This window comes from Mustela nivalis (assembly GCF_964662115.1).
Source record: "Mustela nivalis genome assembly, chromosome: 19".
NCBI lineage: Eukaryota > Metazoa > Chordata > Mammalia > Carnivora > Mustelidae > Mustela > Mustela nivalis.
Genome location: NC_139038.1, coordinates 20,542,392 through 20,559,096, shown reverse-complemented (window position 1 = coordinate 20,559,096; position 16,705 = coordinate 20,542,392). Strand labels below are relative to the sequence as shown.

The 16,705-nt window shown below is 48.6% G+C and overlaps 1 protein-coding gene across 6 annotated transcripts in view; it reads right to left on the bottom strand.

Annotated features, from left to right (window-relative positions):
- VWA3A (von Willebrand factor A domain containing 3A) overlaps positions 1-16,705 on the bottom strand; it is a 57,891-nt gene that overhangs the window by 13,655 nt on the left and 27,531 nt on the right. For 5 of the 6 annotated variants that reach the window (XM_082714669.1, XM_082714670.1, XM_082714671.1 and 2 more), the window contains exons 13-22: positions 14,570-14,705; positions 14,356-14,459; positions 13,554-13,634; positions 13,033-13,127; positions 11,402-11,521; positions 7,069-7,143; positions 6,763-6,907; positions 6,155-6,350; positions 4,841-4,911; positions 1,573-1,725 (exon numbers count right to left, since the gene is read on the bottom strand). In XM_082714669.1, the coding sequence (XP_082570795.1) occupies positions 1,573-1,725; positions 4,841-4,911; positions 6,155-6,350; positions 6,763-6,907; positions 7,069-7,143; positions 11,402-11,521; positions 13,033-13,127; positions 13,554-13,634; positions 14,356-14,459; positions 14,570-14,705 (1,176 nt within the window). The remainder of the gene's footprint in view (positions 1-1,572; positions 1,726-4,840; positions 4,912-6,154; positions 6,351-6,762; positions 6,908-7,068; positions 7,144-11,401; positions 11,522-13,032; positions 13,128-13,553; positions 13,635-14,355; positions 14,460-14,569; positions 14,706-16,705) is intronic. The other variant, XM_082714672.1, reaches the window with a different exon arrangement.

The window sequence follows — 16,705 nt, the reverse complement described above, 5'->3', positions numbered from 1 at the left end:
TCGCCTTCCCCGGACTTCCCAAATTCTGGGATGAAACCCCAGTCTCAACCGGGGAAGGGAGGGGCCGCTGGGAGCAGAATCTCGAACATGTTGGTCCCATCTCCTGCGGCACATGTACAGGAGGACTGCGGGTTTCGAGGTTAAAAAAAAAAAAAAAGTGTAGGGGCGCCTGGGTGGCTCAGAGGGCTAAAGCCTCTGCCTTCAGCTCAGGTCATGAACCCAGGGTCCTGGGATCGAGCCCCGCATCAGGCTCTCAGCTCAGCAGGGAGCTTGCTTCCTCCCCCCTCTCTCTCTGCCTGCCTCTCTGCCTACTTGTGATCTCTGTCTGTCTCTGTCAAATAAATAAAATCTTACAAAAAAAAAAAAATCATTGCTTTAAAAAAAAAAGTGTATGCATGTGCGGGGGGGTGTGTGTATGTGTATTCATGCGTATGTGTGTGTGCACGTGTGTGTGTTTAATAACAGCGAGGGAGGCATGCTAGGATGGCCGTGGGATTTGCCAGAATTATCTTCAGGTACCTGCCCTTCTTCCCGCTGGACCAGGATTTCGGGGCCTCCAGCATAATAAATAACCACTCAGGTAAGTTCTGTGGCCTATTGGGCACGTCCGTTCTAAGGGGAGGAGTTCTTCCTCCCTGGGCACAAGGGAAAAGTGATGATGGTTGAACAAAATCACCCGGGGCCCTGGACCAGCTCACACGGCTAGGCGAGCTGTTGTGGAAAAGGCCTGGTTGCTGCCCCCCTAAGGGAGCCCCCAGTCCTGTATCCAGGAGGCTTTTTGGAGGCCTTGGTATGGCCTGAGCCTCTTCCTGCTGAACCAGCTCAGGAGGCAGCCCCCAAGACTCTCGGGTTTCATCCCCGAATTTGCCTCAGGGCTGGCTCCTGGGACCTGGAAGAGTTCTTTGAATGAGACGGCGGTAAGCTACACGGGATTCCCTCTTCCTGCAGACGCACTGTGTTCACAAGGGCCTGTGGGTCAGTGACGTGCTGAAGGGCTCCGGATATCTGCCTGTCGGCTTCCAAGCACTGGAGTCGGGGTCCTCTGAGGTCCCTCTGATTTCTGCAGTGCGGTGGACATTTTACGCAGGACAGATGTGACAGGCTGTCATGGGAATAAGGCCAGAGCCAGCACGGGCCCACCTTCAGGGTCCTACGAGGCCCTGCCAAGCCTTAGGCAGCAGGAGCCCACTACATAGCCTTTGCCCCCGAGACCTCCTTCTGGATAAGCCCTCCTGCCTTACAGCCGTCAGATGTCTCCGTGGGCGCCGATTCCACGGAGTCCCGACTACCGGCTAGGGAGCAAAGCTGAGACAGCCAGGCAGAGTCAAAGGTGGATGGCGAGGAGGCCAGAGATGCCCCCAGGGCCGAGAAGCAGGTCCCCCAGAGGAGCTCCTCCCCCATAAGGTCAGGGCTGGCGGTACTCTGGGGACGCTCACCCCCGAACACCCTGCCTCCACCCCTGCTGGGCTTGGGGCTTGGGGGCCAAAATTTCAAAATTTCAAAATCTAGGAAAGACCAGGAGACAAGGTGGCAACAAAGTCCTCTGTGTGTAATTAGGGAGGGGAGTCAAACCATTCTGGCCACTGAGGCAGCGGCGGGTTTGGAGGAAAAGACTTTCTTGGGCTGACTTCTTTGCTTGAATAACTTTGGCTTTTCCTTCAGGAGAACTGCGCTTTCCAGTTCTTTTCCAGACTGTTTCTTCAGGGAAGACACCAGTAAGGCACACTGCACAGGGAGATTGGGAGGGTTAGCAGCACCCCGCCATGGTGTGCCTCCAAGCAGGTGACACCCCTCCATACACACACACACCCCCCACGCACACATACACACACAGCAGGAGAGACTGGGTCCACTGGGGCCTCTGGACTCCTCTTTCTTTCTTTCTTTTTTAAAGGTTTATTTATTTATTTGACAGACAGAGATCACAAGTAGGCAGAGAGGCAGGCAGAGCGGGGTGGGGGGTGGTGGTAAAGCAGGCTCCCCACCGAACGGGGAGCCCAATGCGGGGCTCGATTCCAGAACTCTGGGATCATGACCTGAGCCAAAGGCAGAGGCTTTAACCCACTGAGCCACTCAGGCGCCCCTCAACTCCTTTCTATCCCTAGAATGTCTCCTGGGGCTGAGAGCACTAGGGATCAATCCTATTAATAATAAGCCCCATGTATTATTGGGACGCCTCAAGCACTGAGCTAGTGAATTCCCGGGGCTCTCAAACCCTCTTGCCAACAAGGCATGCAAACCCTGCTTTTAGGGCAAGGGCTATCTTAGCCCCATTTTACAGATGAGGAACTCAAAGCTCCAAGAGTTTAAGGGACGTGCCCAAGGCCACACTACTCATATGTAGAGGACCTTCCATTCAAACCCAGGTGTGTCTGGTTCCAAGACAGCTTTCCCTACTCAGACCCAGCGCCCGCCACCTACGCCCATTGGCTCCCCACATACCCTGGGGCCGATGTTGGCAGAATAACGTTTAACACTTGGTGTCTTTTGCCAACACGTTTCTCTACTGCCTGAAAGCGGCCCCAGGGACACTCCAAGCAAATGAAGTTTGTATGTTGAATGGAAATCACGTCCTAGGAAGGGTGGGTTGAACAGTTACTGCCCACTAACACTTTATAAATGTTTGTCGGATGAAGGAACAGACTCAGGTGCACTTGAGAAGGGTAAAAAAAAAAAAGCCCCAAAGGAGTGTCCCTCCAGGGAGGGCAGTTGGGGCATGGCTGGGGAGCCACAGAGGAACCACGGAGGCCGTGGAGGGAGTGAACCCGAAGCTACGGCCCTGCCCTCCCAGGGGCTCACGCTGTGGCAGGGGGATGTCGCCCTGCAGTTGGCGGCAATGAAAATGCCGAGTCAGGCCGAGTCTCCTTCACGGGCTCTTCCTCCCTCTCCACCTTGACCGTGACCCCCTTCATGCTATGGGTCTACCCCCATGGCTTGAACTGCTCCACAACCACCTCCAGCCCCTAACGTTTCCCCCTGTCTTAAGGACCCCCACTGGTCAGCTCCCAAGCCCCATAGACTCCCCTTTGTCCCAGGCCCACCCTGCCGCATCCCAACAGGATCCTCTCCTGTTATCTCTCTCGGTCCATGGCAGCTCTGTCTACCAGGTCTCCCAGCAAGGAGCTGGGAGCTACTCCAGGATTCTTCCTCCTTCCTCTTCCTCTTCCTTCCCATGCTTTCTATCACCATAAATTTGGTCAATGCTCCCTTAAATGCTCTCATGTCCCTCTCCTCATCCCTGTTCTCACGACTCCTGACACAACCTGGCTCCTTTCTACCCCTCTCATCTCGACAGCATTCTCTGAGGAAGTAACATTTTCGTGAGTCTTCAGTGATAAAGAACCACCTACGGGCGACCTTCGAGGGGACGGCAGGCGCAGACACCCCGAGTTGAGGAATGAGTTTGGGAATGAGCTCCCACATTCAAGGACCTCCAAGGAGGCAGGGATGCTAGCACACAGACCTTAACCATGGACTTGTAGGAAACTCCCATGCTTCACCCAAAGCCTTGGGTGTTAGTGGATCGAGACATGGGGAGGGAAGCAGATAGGGGATGAGTCGTGTCCCCCAGAAAAATGCGTGGTAGTCCAAAACCCCTGTACACATGAACGTGACCTTCCTTGGAAACGGGGTCTTTGTAAATGTAATGAAGATGTAAGTTAATGAGGTTATACTGGAGAAGGGTGTGCCCTTAATCCAAAAGGACTGGGATCCCTGCAGGAGAAGAGATGCAGACACACACAGGGGAGGGGAGCCCGTTGAAGGTGGAGGCAGAGGGGGCGCCTGGGTGGCTCAGTGGGTTAAGCCTCTGCCTTCAGCTCAGGTCATGATCTCAGGGTCCTGGGATCCAGCCCTACACTGGGCTCTCTGCTTAGCAGGGAGCCTGCTTCCCCCCACCCCCTGCCTGCCTCTCTGCCTACTCGTGATCTCTCTCTCTCCGTCAAACAAAAAAAGGTGGAGGCGGAACTGGGAGCTGTGTTGCCACCGCTAAGGTATGCCAAGGACTGCTGGTGACAAGGACTCTGTCCTTGACTAAACTTTAGTTGGTCTCCTCTGAGCACTCTTCTTGACTCAGCCTTGACTTGGGCCTACTAAACCAAGTTTTAGCAAAGAATCCCGTTAAGCCTGTTTGGCAAGAATCCCCCTACCCTTAATATCTAATTAAGCTCCTCTTAGTAAATTTCTGTCCACTGACCCTTTTGCTATATTGGCTATAAATCCTTAGCTATCTTGGCTGTATTCAGAGCTGAGTTCCCTCTCTCTCCTCTACTGTAGTGGTCTCAGATAAAGTCTTCCTTCCTATTTTTAACAAGCATCCAGTGCAATTTTTTTTTTAATTAAAAAATATTTTTTATAAACATATAATGTATTTTTATCCCCAGGGGTATAGGTCTGTGAATCGCCAGGTTTGCACACTTCACAGCACTCACCATAGCACATACCCTCCCCAATGTCCATAACCTCACCCCCCTCCCTCCCCCCAGCAACCCTCAGTTTGTTTTGTGAGATTAAGAGTCACTTCTGGTTTGTCTCCCTCCCGATCCCATCTTGTTTCATTTATTCTTTTCTTACCCCCCAAACCCAGTGCAATTTTTTAAAACACCATCCAGCACCAAAACACCAGCCAGCACCAGAAGCTTGAAAGGGGTAAGGAGGGATTCTCCCCAGAGCCCTCAGAGGGAGCACGGCCTCTCTGACACCTCGAGTTTAGACTTCTGGCATCCGAAACTGAGAGGACAGATCTCTCTTGCTTTAAGCTGCCTCGTTTGTGGTCCTTTATACGGCAGCCCCAAGACACTACTAGAGAAGGGCAGTCATTTGCTCCACATCTAAGGCCTACCTTCTGGGAGTAGTTGAAAGCCTTTTCCTTCTCAGACATGATGGCGTTGATGTCATCGCTTTCGAAAATACCTAGACACAAAGCACACCGTGAGCCTGGAGAAGGCGTGTAGATCCCAGCAAGCATCCACATCTGTACACAGCAGGGTTGTATGGAGGTGACCTGAGCTGATCAGCCCTACCCCACCCCAACCAACTGAGCCACCCAGGCATCCCAAGTTAGCACTTTTTAATGAAATGTTAAAATAATCAAATAACTACTTAGGGAAGAAAAAAAAAACCAACAACCTTTTTCTCTATTCTCCTAGATTTCTCCAACTGGGCAAATAAAACTGACAAAAACAGATTAACAAGGGAAAAACAGAATATATTAACCTGGGCAGCATGCACACAGGCAGGAGAAACTCAGCAATTCAGAAGGTATGATTGGAAGTTGGGGCGTATGTGGTGTCTTAGCCAAGGACAGCTTGGGGCACCAGGGTGGCTCAGCTGGTTAGGCATCTGCGTTCAGCTCAGGGACCTGAGCTGAATTCAGCTCGAGTCCTGCATCAGGCTCCCTGCTCAGTGGGGAGTCTGCTTCTCCCTCTACCCTTCCTCCCTTATCGTGATCTCTCTCTCTCTCAAATAAATAAAATCTTTAAAAAACAACAACAACAAGGGGCACCTGAGTGGCTCAGTGGGTTAAGCCTCTGCCTTCAGCTCAGGTCATGATCTCAGGGTCCTGGGATTGAGCCTCGCATCGGGCTCTCTGCTCAGGGGGAAGCCTGCTTCCTCCTCTCTCTGCCTGCCTCTCTGCCTGCTTGTGATCTCTGCCAAATAAATAAATAAAATCTTTAAATAAATAAGTAAATAAATAAAATAATTTAAAGTAGGTTTACTTTTTTTTTTTTTACTTTAAAAAATTGTGGTAAAATATTCTTAACCTAAAATGTACCGTATGAACCCCCCCGTTTTTTTGAAGATTTATTTATTTATTTTAGAGAGAGAGAGAGAGCACGAGCAGGAGAGGCAGAGGGGGAGGGAGAGAGAATCTCACGCTGACCCCGTGCTAAGCGTGGAGCCCAAGGCGGGGCTTGATCTCACAACCCTGAGATCAGGACTTGAGCAGGAACCTAGAGTGAGATGTTTAACCGACGGTGCGACCCAGGCGGCCCCCATTTGAACCATGTTTGAAGTGTGCAATTCAGTGCCATTAAGTACGGTCACATCACGGTGTGGCCCTCACCACCACCCGTCTCCAGAATGGGAACTCTGGAGATTTCCGAGTGGGGTTTTTCCCGTGCCCCTCGCCTGGAACACATCTACCCTCACGCACCTGTGTCTCCAAACCAGTGGAAGCGTCCCGCAGTAGCCTGGGTGACCTCCCGGTAGGCGGCGGCTGTGTCAGTGCGGCTGGCATAGTGGGCCGGGGGCGTGAGGTCCATCTGAGGCTCGCCCACGTAGAAGAGACACACGTTCAGCTGGAGGTCGCAGCCCCCACAGGCCTCAGCCATGTATGCGCTGAGCAGGGGCTGTGGGGGGAAGAGAGGGCAGGAGGGACCCCGTGGCTGAGGGCTCCTGAGGGGCTGCTCTCAGGTCCGAGGAGCCTAATCCTCTTTCCTCGGGTCCCGTGGGCTGCTCTAATATGTGGTGCCAAGGAAAGAAAGGTATCTGGGGTTGGACAATTAATAGGGCATGGCTGGGGAGCGGACCCGAGAGCCTTCCAGAAGCATGGACATCTCCCAGGAGCTTGCGAGGAAGGCAGACTCTCAGGTCCCAGGCCAGGCCTTCCAAACAGGATCTGCGTCTTAACAACCACCCCAGGTAGCCCTTCTGCACACTGACGTCTAGTTTGGAGAATCGGGCTGGAGAAATCTATTGCTAGGCATCCACCGAGGGGAAGATTCGGGGTCACAAAGGATGCCCAGGACAAGGCCTCCTCACCATGTCCTGGTCAGGGATGCCCCCCGTGAAGAGGTAGATGCCCTGGGACTGGTATTTGTCTTTGTCCTTGAAGTCCACTTCCACAGCCTTCCGCAGGGCGCTGAGGACATTCCGGCTTCCCTGACACCGCAGGCTCAGTGCCCACCTGGGAGGCAAGGCGGGCCAGCTGAGGGGGGCCAGCTGAGGGGGGCCAGCCCGAGGCCCCAGGGGGGAGGGTGGGGATTCTGCCAGAGAGAGGGACAGAGCCAGTAGCACCACAGAGGCTGTCCTCAGACACAGCAGGAGCGGTCTCAGACAGTCACCTACCGCCAGGCACTTTGTAGGTTTTCGTGGCTCACGGCAACCATCTCAGGCCTCCAGCTTTCAATCGTACTTCCAAATCTTGGGAGGGAAGGAAAAAGGACATGTTCTTAAGGGAGAGATTTATCCATGCTACGCCCCAGGTTTTTGGGGTTCCCAACTGTTAGGGGGACAAAATTCTGATTACACCCCGAAATGTTAGGATGTCACTGGCCTGGGCCAGCCACAAGACTTCCTTGCGAGCCATGATGTGTCACAGTACATTTGCAGTGCGAACAGAGCTGGGGGTCTCAAGACTCAGGGCCAGGAATAGCTCCAGCCAGATTTCTGACTTCCCCACCCCTCAAAGGAGGGAGTCATTGGCCCATTTTAAATTCCCCTAGAACTGATTCAGCTGTACAACTCAGTTTTTTTTTTTTTACTCTGTCTGTACTATAGTTTTTTGTTTGTTTGTTTTTTAAGACTTTATTTATTTGAGAGCGAGCACGCACACGAACCAGGGAAGGCAAAGAGAACAGGGAGAGGGAGAATCAGATCTCTGCTGAGCAGGGAGCCCGACGTGGGGCTCGATCCCAGGACCCTGAGATCACGACCTGAGCTAAAGTCAGATGTTTAACTGACTGAGCCACCTAGGCGCCCCTATAGTTTTTAATTAATTAATAAACAAAAACAAAAACAAAAAAACCCGCATCATCTCACTTCCCTATGAGATAGAATTTAAATCCTTGAAAAGAGGACTGATCCTCTTTTTTTTTTTTTTTTTTAAAGATTTTATTTATTTATTTGTCAGAGAGAGAGTGAATGAGAGCGAGCACAGGCAGACAGAGTGGAAGGAAGAGTCAGAGGGAGAAGCAGGCTCCCTGCGGAGCAAGGAGCCCGATGTGGGACTCAATCCCAGGACGCTGGGATCATGACCTGAGCCAAAGGCAGCTGCTTAACCAACTGAGCCACCCAGGCGTCCCAGGACTGATCCTCTTTACCAAAGAAAGGTTGTTCCCTCTCTGGCTCAAGATGAATTCGCCCACCTGGCCTTCTGAGACTCTGCCCACAGATACCTCCTGCCCCACTGTCTCTGCACATGTTAAAGTCTGTCCATTCTTTTTTTTTTTTTTTTAAGATTTTATTTATTTATTTGACAGAGAGAGATCACAAGTAGGCAGAGAGGCAGGCAGAGAGAGAGGAGGAAGCAGGCTCCCCGCTGAGCAGAGAGCCCAATGCGGGGCTCGATCCTAGGACCCTGGGATATGACCTGAGCTGAAGGCAGAGGCTTTAACCCACTGAGTCACCCACGTGCCCAAGTCTGTCCATTCTGAAAAATAACTTTCTCTTTCTCCCAGGGTCCACTCCATTAGCCACTTTTCTTTCCCGTGTCTGGACCAGCTCCCTGGAAAACAACATCCCACCACCTCCTCAGCTTCTCCTTCCTCCGAAACCCACGTCAGTCAAGCACCTGGTAGGTTCTCTGGCAAATATTAACAATGACCTCCTTCCCCCTCTCATGAAAATATCTACTGTAGTTGGATAATAAATCTACTACTACAGTTTGATAAAAATTGTAACAACATCTGGAGGGTAAAAATTCCTCCAATTTTATTCCCCAGAAAAAGTTCTGTTAACTTTATATTCTTTTGGATTAAAAAAAAAAATAGAAAGTATAGGGGCACCTGGGCCGTTGGTAGAGCATCACATTATCACCAGCACTGGGCAGTGTTGTTATTTTGAAACTTTTAAATATTCGGTTGCCAAACTGAATTGCAAAAAAAAAAAAATAAGAGAAATTATATGTCATTGTTTTGTTATCAGTGAACTCTACTGCTCAATTTAGTGGATTCCTTTGTCCGTGCCTTCCGCCTCGCTTCTGCAGGGTCAGACTCTGCTCCTCTCTGAGCTGTGGCATCTTGAACCATCCTCCCCTGCCTTTCCTCCCCATCTCTGGAGGCTCCGCTCTCCTGTTCCTTTGGTGTTTCCCCTCCTCTGCCCGCCCTCCAGACATCAGAGCCTGGCCGGTTCTGCCTTCGGATGTCTTCTCCTCCCTTCGCATCTCCACAGGTGCGCTTCACGCCGTTCTCAACCACACAACCGCAATGTCGGTGGCCCCGAAACTTGTATTTCCTGACAGGAATCCCTCACTGGGCTCCCTACAGCTCTAGGAACTCTGTGCTCAGTGGGTCCGCTGGAGAGTCTCTCTCCCTCTCCTTTCAATCCTTCCTCACTCTTACTCTCTCTCAAATAAATAAATAAAAACTTTTTTAAAAATTTATTTATTTATTAGAGAGAGCGAGCGCACAGCACAGCACAATCTGGGAAGAGAGACAGAGGGAGAGAGAGAGAGGAAGAAGCAAGCCCCCCACTGAGCAGGGAGCCCGACGTGGAGCTTGATCCCAGGACCTGGGATCATGACCTGAGCTGAAGGCAGACACTCAACCGACTGAGCTACAGATAAATAAATAAATCTTTTTTTTTTTTTTAAGATTTTATTTATTTATCAGAGAGAGAGGGGGAGAGAGCAAGCACAGGCAGACAGAATGGCCGGCAGAGGCAGAGGGAGAAGCAGGCTCCCTGCTGAGCAAGGAGCCCGATGTGGGACTCGATCCCAGGACGCTGGGATCATGACCTGAGCCGAAGGCAGCTGCTTAACCAACTGAGCCACCCAGGCGTCCCAAATAAATCTTTTTTATAGATGCCCCAAATAAATAAATCTTATAAGTGGGTTCCTTTTCTTTCTTCCCTAATTTTTGGAAAAGGCACGCCATTAGAATATACAAAACTATATATATTTAAATTATAGGCAACTATATATAAGTTATATATAACTATATATATACAAGATTTAAGTATATGATATATAATTATATATAATTTAAATATATAGCTACATATCTTTTATTTTTCCACAAAATTTATTTAAAATCTGGTAAAAAAAAAAAAAAAGAACTAAGAAAACCATAGGTGTGTTGCACAGGTATCAGTAATACATTTTATATAAAATTCTAGCAAACAAAATTCAGCAATCATAATTCCATGACTGACAGATTATTACTGGCTAAATATCACCAAGATCTGAGGTGATAATACAAGAGGGTTGTGATCACCAATGCCTCACAGAAATCATGAAGATATGGATTAGATACATTATAATACATTCTTATTATTGATATGTGTGGGTATATATACATACGCACACACATATATACATTATTTAATTAAGATTTTATTTTTAAGTAATATCTACATCCAGTGTGGGGCTTGAACTCACAACCCTGAGATCCAGAGTGGCATGTTCCCCTGACTGAGCCACCCAGGTGCCCCTGTTAGATATGATTTTTAAAATATATATTCTAGGGGCACCTGGGTGGCTCAGTGGGTTAAGCTGCTGCCTTCGGCTCAGGTCATGATCTCAGGGTCCTGGGATCGAGTCCCACATCGGGCTCTCTGCTCAGCAGGAGCCTGCTTCCTCCTCTCTCTCTCTCTGCCTGCCTCTCTGCCTACTTGTGATCTCTCTCTGTAAAATGAATAAATAAAATCTTTAAAAAAAAATAAATAAAATAAAATATATATTCTATATGCAACGTTTTTATTTTAAACATATGTACCAAATTATTTATATGTAACATACATACTTTTATATGTAAAATATATACTTTAAATACATATAACTTATATGTATTTTATAGTAACACATAACTTAAATATATCTAGTTATATATATAAATCCATATAATTGCATTTGGAATTGGAATTTTTTTTTTAAGATTTTATTTATTTATTTGACAGATGGAGATCACAAGTAGGCAGAGAGGTGGGGAGTGGGGGCGAAGCAGGCTCCCCGCTGAGCAGAGAGCCCAATTCGGGGCTCAATCCAAGGACCCTGGGATCATGACCTGAGCCGAAGGCAGAGGCTTAACCCGCTGAGCCACCCAGGGGCCCCAGGAATTGGAATCTTAAATGCTCGACATACTGCAACTTGCTAGTCCTGAACTGGGACCTAATACTGGGGCATACCCAGGGGCCCTTCTTTCGCTCTTTTCTGTTTATCGGCTCAGAATCCAAATGGGGCAATGGGCTGAGTTACTTTATCTTGGCTGATCGAGCAGCGTGTTTGGAGGCCACTTATCACCTTCGCCCCAGTGGGACTGTCCTGCAGCCATTTAATTATTCAATAGCCCCAAACAAGATGACTCGAGTCAGATAAACTGATGGCCGTCCTGGGATGCTGGGTGCTGGTGAGATGTCATCTAGCTACCCGCCAGGAGCCTCCGCCCTGCGATGGCCCGATGGCAGGGAGCACACGCGACCCCTGCCCCCTGCCCCCCCCTCCCCCCGGGAGCTAGGAGCTTACGCGATGATGTTGAAGCAGTCTTTGTTGGACAGCTGCTCCTCCAGCAGAAGCCGCAGGGAGTGCTGGATATGAATAATGTACATGGAATTGGTCACAGAGATATCCAGCAGTATAACCACCCTAAAAAGAAACACAAGCTTTACGAGGAGAACCGAATCTCTCAGATAATGTTTGTTTTGTTCCATTTTACTATTTAAAGTTTTTCCAGGGGAGTTTTCCCATGCCCGACTCAACAGCTGGCCAAAATCTTCTCTGTGGTGTGAGGTCAACGGGAGTGGGTTTACAACGGTAGACGAAGGGGGTCGTGGAAGCTTCTCTCCCCAGGGGCTCCTAGTGTGGAGTAAAGTCGCGGGCGCAGATGGTTTATGGGCCAGGGGGCTGCCTAGAATGATTTTCACACACATCCCCTGTTTTAAAGCACCAGCATTCACTGGTATCATAGGCTGGGGGCTCAGGAGGGGAAAGAGACTAGGTAAGGAAATGAGATGGGGAATTTGGTGTATCTTTTTGTTGCTTCTCTCTCTTTTAAGATTCCCAGTCCCATCTGGCCTTCTTTCGGACTTCAGATCAATTCCCAGCTCCACCGTCCACTCTCATTTTGAGACAGCAAGTATGGTTCCATTTATTTAATTTTTTTTTTTTTTTTTTTTTTTTTAGCGTATGTGCTGCCAAAGTGAGCACGAGACAGCAATTATCAATGGCAGAAGAAAATCCACTGGATGTAGATTCAGAAGATCTTGGTTCAGGTCCCACTTCCTGTAGTGACTTAGGCAAGTCACAAAACCTCTCTGATCCTTGGCCTGTTCAACTATGAACTATTCATAATGAGGCTCCCCACAGGGTTGCTTCGAGAATTAAATGGTAGAATAGTGTGGTGCTTTGTATGTGGTAATGCATCCAGTAAGGTATGGAATGGTTAGGATGCTATGAACGGCTCCAGGTCTTTCTCCCTGCTCAGGATCCAGCCCCTCCCCTCACAACAGCACCCTGATTTCCCTTTGAAAAACTCCTCTGCCCCTGTCAGTCCTTTTGATTTGGGTGGAACAGACCCACACCAAGCTTGAAGGGTGGGCATTTGACATTAGGCAGTGAGAACATCCTACCTTCCAGACCACAGAGACTAGCTCCTGGACGGGTCCTGCCCCAAGCCCTGGGAGAGCTAACCTGGTAGAAGGTAAGTGCGGAGCTCAGGTGGCTATCCTGCTATAGGAAGGGAAAACCTGCCTGACAACAGAGCCAACAGTGAAGGAGGCAGAGCTGAGAGATGGAGATACAGTCTTGATACGCATGAACCCCTGGATGGAGCCGTGCCTGAAGACAGCAATCAAATCTATCTGAGAATTTTCAGTTACCTTCAACCAGACCTCCCTGTTTTGTTTAAGCCAATTGGCATTTAGTTTCAGTTGCTTTTTAACTCAAAGAATCCCGAGTAACACAATGATGACAGTATTGATATTGATGATGGTAGTGGTGACTTTCCTCGAGGGTTCTGCTGAGTGATCATTGATCCTTAATCTAAGGGATGGTTTCTGATGCTACTAAGAGGGAATTCATGAGTTGGATAAGTGCTTATGTCACACATGGGACTCACAAAGGACAAGAACACAAGAACACTACTTGAGAGAAGGTACCTTTTTTCGCAGACGGTGCCCCAGATTCTTCGGCTGGCCAGGGAGAGCCACTCGATCCGTCTCTCGTATGTCCGAAGAGCTCTGCTGAGCTGTTTCTGCAACAGAAACATGGGCCACACAGAGTGAGCAATGGACCAAGGAGGATGGCCGGTTAAGGGGTCTGTGGGGGAAGGTTGGCTTCTGAGGTTGGGGCCATGGGTACCCAGGCAGTATAAACATTCCACTGAATCCTGGGTGAATCTGTCACAAGACCAGGAAGACAATAGTCCACATATTTCATTGCCTGGAATGGGAGAGGAAGTAGATCTTGCCCCCAAAAGATTAGAGACTTCTGTTTGTTTGACAGGCCTCTGCCTGGGGAGCAGGTGGAGGAAGTTCCAGAGGCACCAGGAGGCAGAGCACAGTCTGTTTATAGAGGAGGGAGTTTGGTCAATGGCTTGCTGTCTCCACATTCCATGGCGCCTTCCACCTGTGCCCTCTTCCCAAACCCCATACACTGACCAACTGGACCCATTACTAACCTGGTACTCATGGAGGAAGGGTGGGTCCACGTGAACATTCTTCACTGTCCCATCATGCCATTCAAACTGTACCATTGCTTTCTGCACTCAGGTGTGGCCAGGATGGGCAACAGGTGAACAGAGCACATACAGGGAAGGATTACACATTTAACTGGGGCACTGGGCTCTCCAAACCAGATGTGTGAGAGGGAAATGGGCCTCGAGCACATCTGGGGTCAGGTTATGCCTCCCTGGTCACGGCTACAGAAGTCCTTGAGGACCGTGGTCCCAGAATGCACCATTCCTCACAGCAAGCCAGGCTGCCTTCCGGGGAAGGTCTTCCAAACATCAGAGCCTTGATACAAGGTACAGTTGGTTTTGGAGTAGCAGCGTCGGGAGACCTTCAAACATACTGGCCATGGATTCTTAGGTTTGAGAACCTGGATAAACCTTCATGGACACTTGGAAAATCGAATTTTTCATCTTCCATTAAGTCATCACATCCACCCACTGGGATGACTTAGTGGAAGATGAAAAATTCGAGTCAGGAGGTGGTGATTTGCTCCCTTATCCCTGATTGCTCCCTCTGGCCCCATCTTCCAGAGTTCAGTTTCAATCTTTGCAAAACAGCCGTTAGAGTAGATGTGATGAGAGTTCTAGAAAGTTCTAGAAAGTTCTGGAAAGCTTGCCTCCCACTCCAAGCCCTCAGACCCAGGCTCCTTGTGCTCTGACTTATGACTCTCCTTTCCTGAATATTTAAAAAGGGAAAGGTCACAGAGGAGCCCCCTGCAGAAGACCAGAAAGAACTCTGAATTTGAGTTACCTCATGGATAGTTGAAGAGACTGTTTTCTGGAGAATGGGCACAAATTCTTCCACAGGAGAGAATGCATTGGGTGCCAGAACCTGATAAAGGCTTAGCTTTTTGGCTGTAAAAATAAACAGTGGGGGTTTGAGATACAGCTGTTAAAGCCCCAGAGGGGTTATGCCTTTTCATCAGTCACCTGAGTCCGGGGTTCTGCCCTCTTTGGGGACTTACCTTTTAGGCCATTGATCTTTAGCCATTCTGCAGAAGTCTTGTCCAAGTTTGGGAACTCAATTGTGAGGGGACCCTCATGCTTTGGGGGTTTAGGCAAGAGACCTGTGAGTGGCCCTTTTGCAATCTCTGTGGAAATCTAAATTAAATTTAAAAGCCCATATTACAAAGTCATATTTTAGAGTTGAGAAGTCCTGAGTCTCCCCAGCCCACCCAGTTCCCTTAAATGGAACATCCGAAAACATGACGCCCGTAAATTAAAGGCAATTCTGCTGTTCCCTCCCGCCGTCCCCACCCCCTTTCCTGGAGGTTGCTGGAATTTCCAGGGTAAGGAGATGTCCCCAGCAACTTGCTTCCTCTTTGATTTGTCCGTCCTCGGCCCCTTCCCCGCCCTTACCATCAAGATCAGCACTTTGGGCTCTGAGATGTTGGTGGCCTCTCCATGAACTCCTAACACAAGGCTTCGAAGTAAAAAGTAACTCCTACACCAGGTCATTTCAGGAGCCCTGGTCTAGCCCGGCCTTCCCTCACCCACATTTACGAACTGAAAGCCTGAGTTTTCGAGATGTTAAATCGTAACTCACGTTTAAAGAAGACACAGAACAGCAATTCCCAAATTTTAGGCATTTGAGTAGCTCCTTCATGAATTTTTCTAAATCTGAGTACCACTGTACTATTATTTAGAATTTTAAAAAATATTTTATTTTTGCTTTTAAAGATTTTATTTATTTGAGAGAGAGCAAGAGAGAAAGAATGGGGGGAGCAGCAGAGGGGGAGGGAGAAGCAGACTCTGTGCTGAGCAGGAAACTCAATGCAGGGCCCGATCCCATGACCCTGAGATCATGATATGAACCGAAATCTAGAACCAGATGCTCAACTGACTGAGCTACCCAACTGTCTGTAAAGATTTTACTTTTTTTTTTTTTTAAGATTTTATTTATTTATTTGACACAGAGAGAGAGATCACAAGTAGGCAGAGAGGCAGGCAAAGAGAGGAGGAAGCAGGCTCCCTGCTGAGCAGAGAGTCCCAAGACCCTGAGATCATGACCTGAGCTGAAGGCAGAGGCTTAATCTGCTGAGCCACTCAGGCGCCCCAAAGATTTTACTTTTAAGTATTCTCTACACCTAACATGGAGCTTGAATGAAAAAATCCAAGATCTAGAGTTGCATGCTCCAGTGACTGAGCAGCCAGGCACACCTAGAATTTTTAAAAAAAATAAATCAAGAGTGTATGTGCTACAGTTGAGTGCTGTGAAGTGTGTAAACCTGGTGATTCAGAGACCTGTACCCCTGGGCCTAATAATACATTATATGTTTATAAAAAAATTAAAATGTTTTTAAAACATAATAAATAAATAAATAAATAAATATTTTAAAAAATTAAAAAAAATAAATCAAATATGGGGGTGTCTGGCTGGCTTAGTTGGTAGAGCATGTGACTCTTTTTTTTTTTTTTTTAAAGATTTTATTTATTTATTTGACAGAGAGAGATCACAAGTAGGCAGAGAGGCAGGCAGAGAGAGAGAGAGGAGGAAGCAGGCTCCCTGCTGAGCAGAGAGCCCGATGCGGGACTCGATCCCAGGACCCTGAGATCATGACCTGAGCCGAAGGCAGCGGCTTAACCCACTGAGCCACCCAGGCGCCCGAGCATGTGACTCTTGATCTTGGAGTTGTAAGTTCAAGGTCCACGTTGGGTGTAGAGAATACTTAAAAAAAAAAAAAGCCCAAAATCTTTAGGGGTGCTTAGGTGGCTCAGTCAGTAGAGCAACCAATTCTTGATTTTGGCTCAGGTCATAATTTCAGGGTCATGAGCTAAGCCCCATGTTGAGCTCTGTGCTGGGTGTGGAGCCTGCTTAAGATTCTTTCCCTTTCCTTCTGCCCCTCCCCCCCGCCAAATAAATAAATAAATAAATAAAAATAAATAAAATCTTTTAAAAAATAGACCAGGGGCGCCTGTGTGGCTCAGTGGGTTAAAGCCTCTGCCTTCAGCTCAGGTCATGATCTCAGGGTCCTGGGATCGGCCTGAATCCGGCTCTCTGCTCAGCGGGAGCCTCTTTCCTCCTCTCTCTCTGCCTGCTTCTCTGCCTACTTTTGATCTCTGTCTGTCCAATAAATAAATTTTAAAAATAGACCAAATGT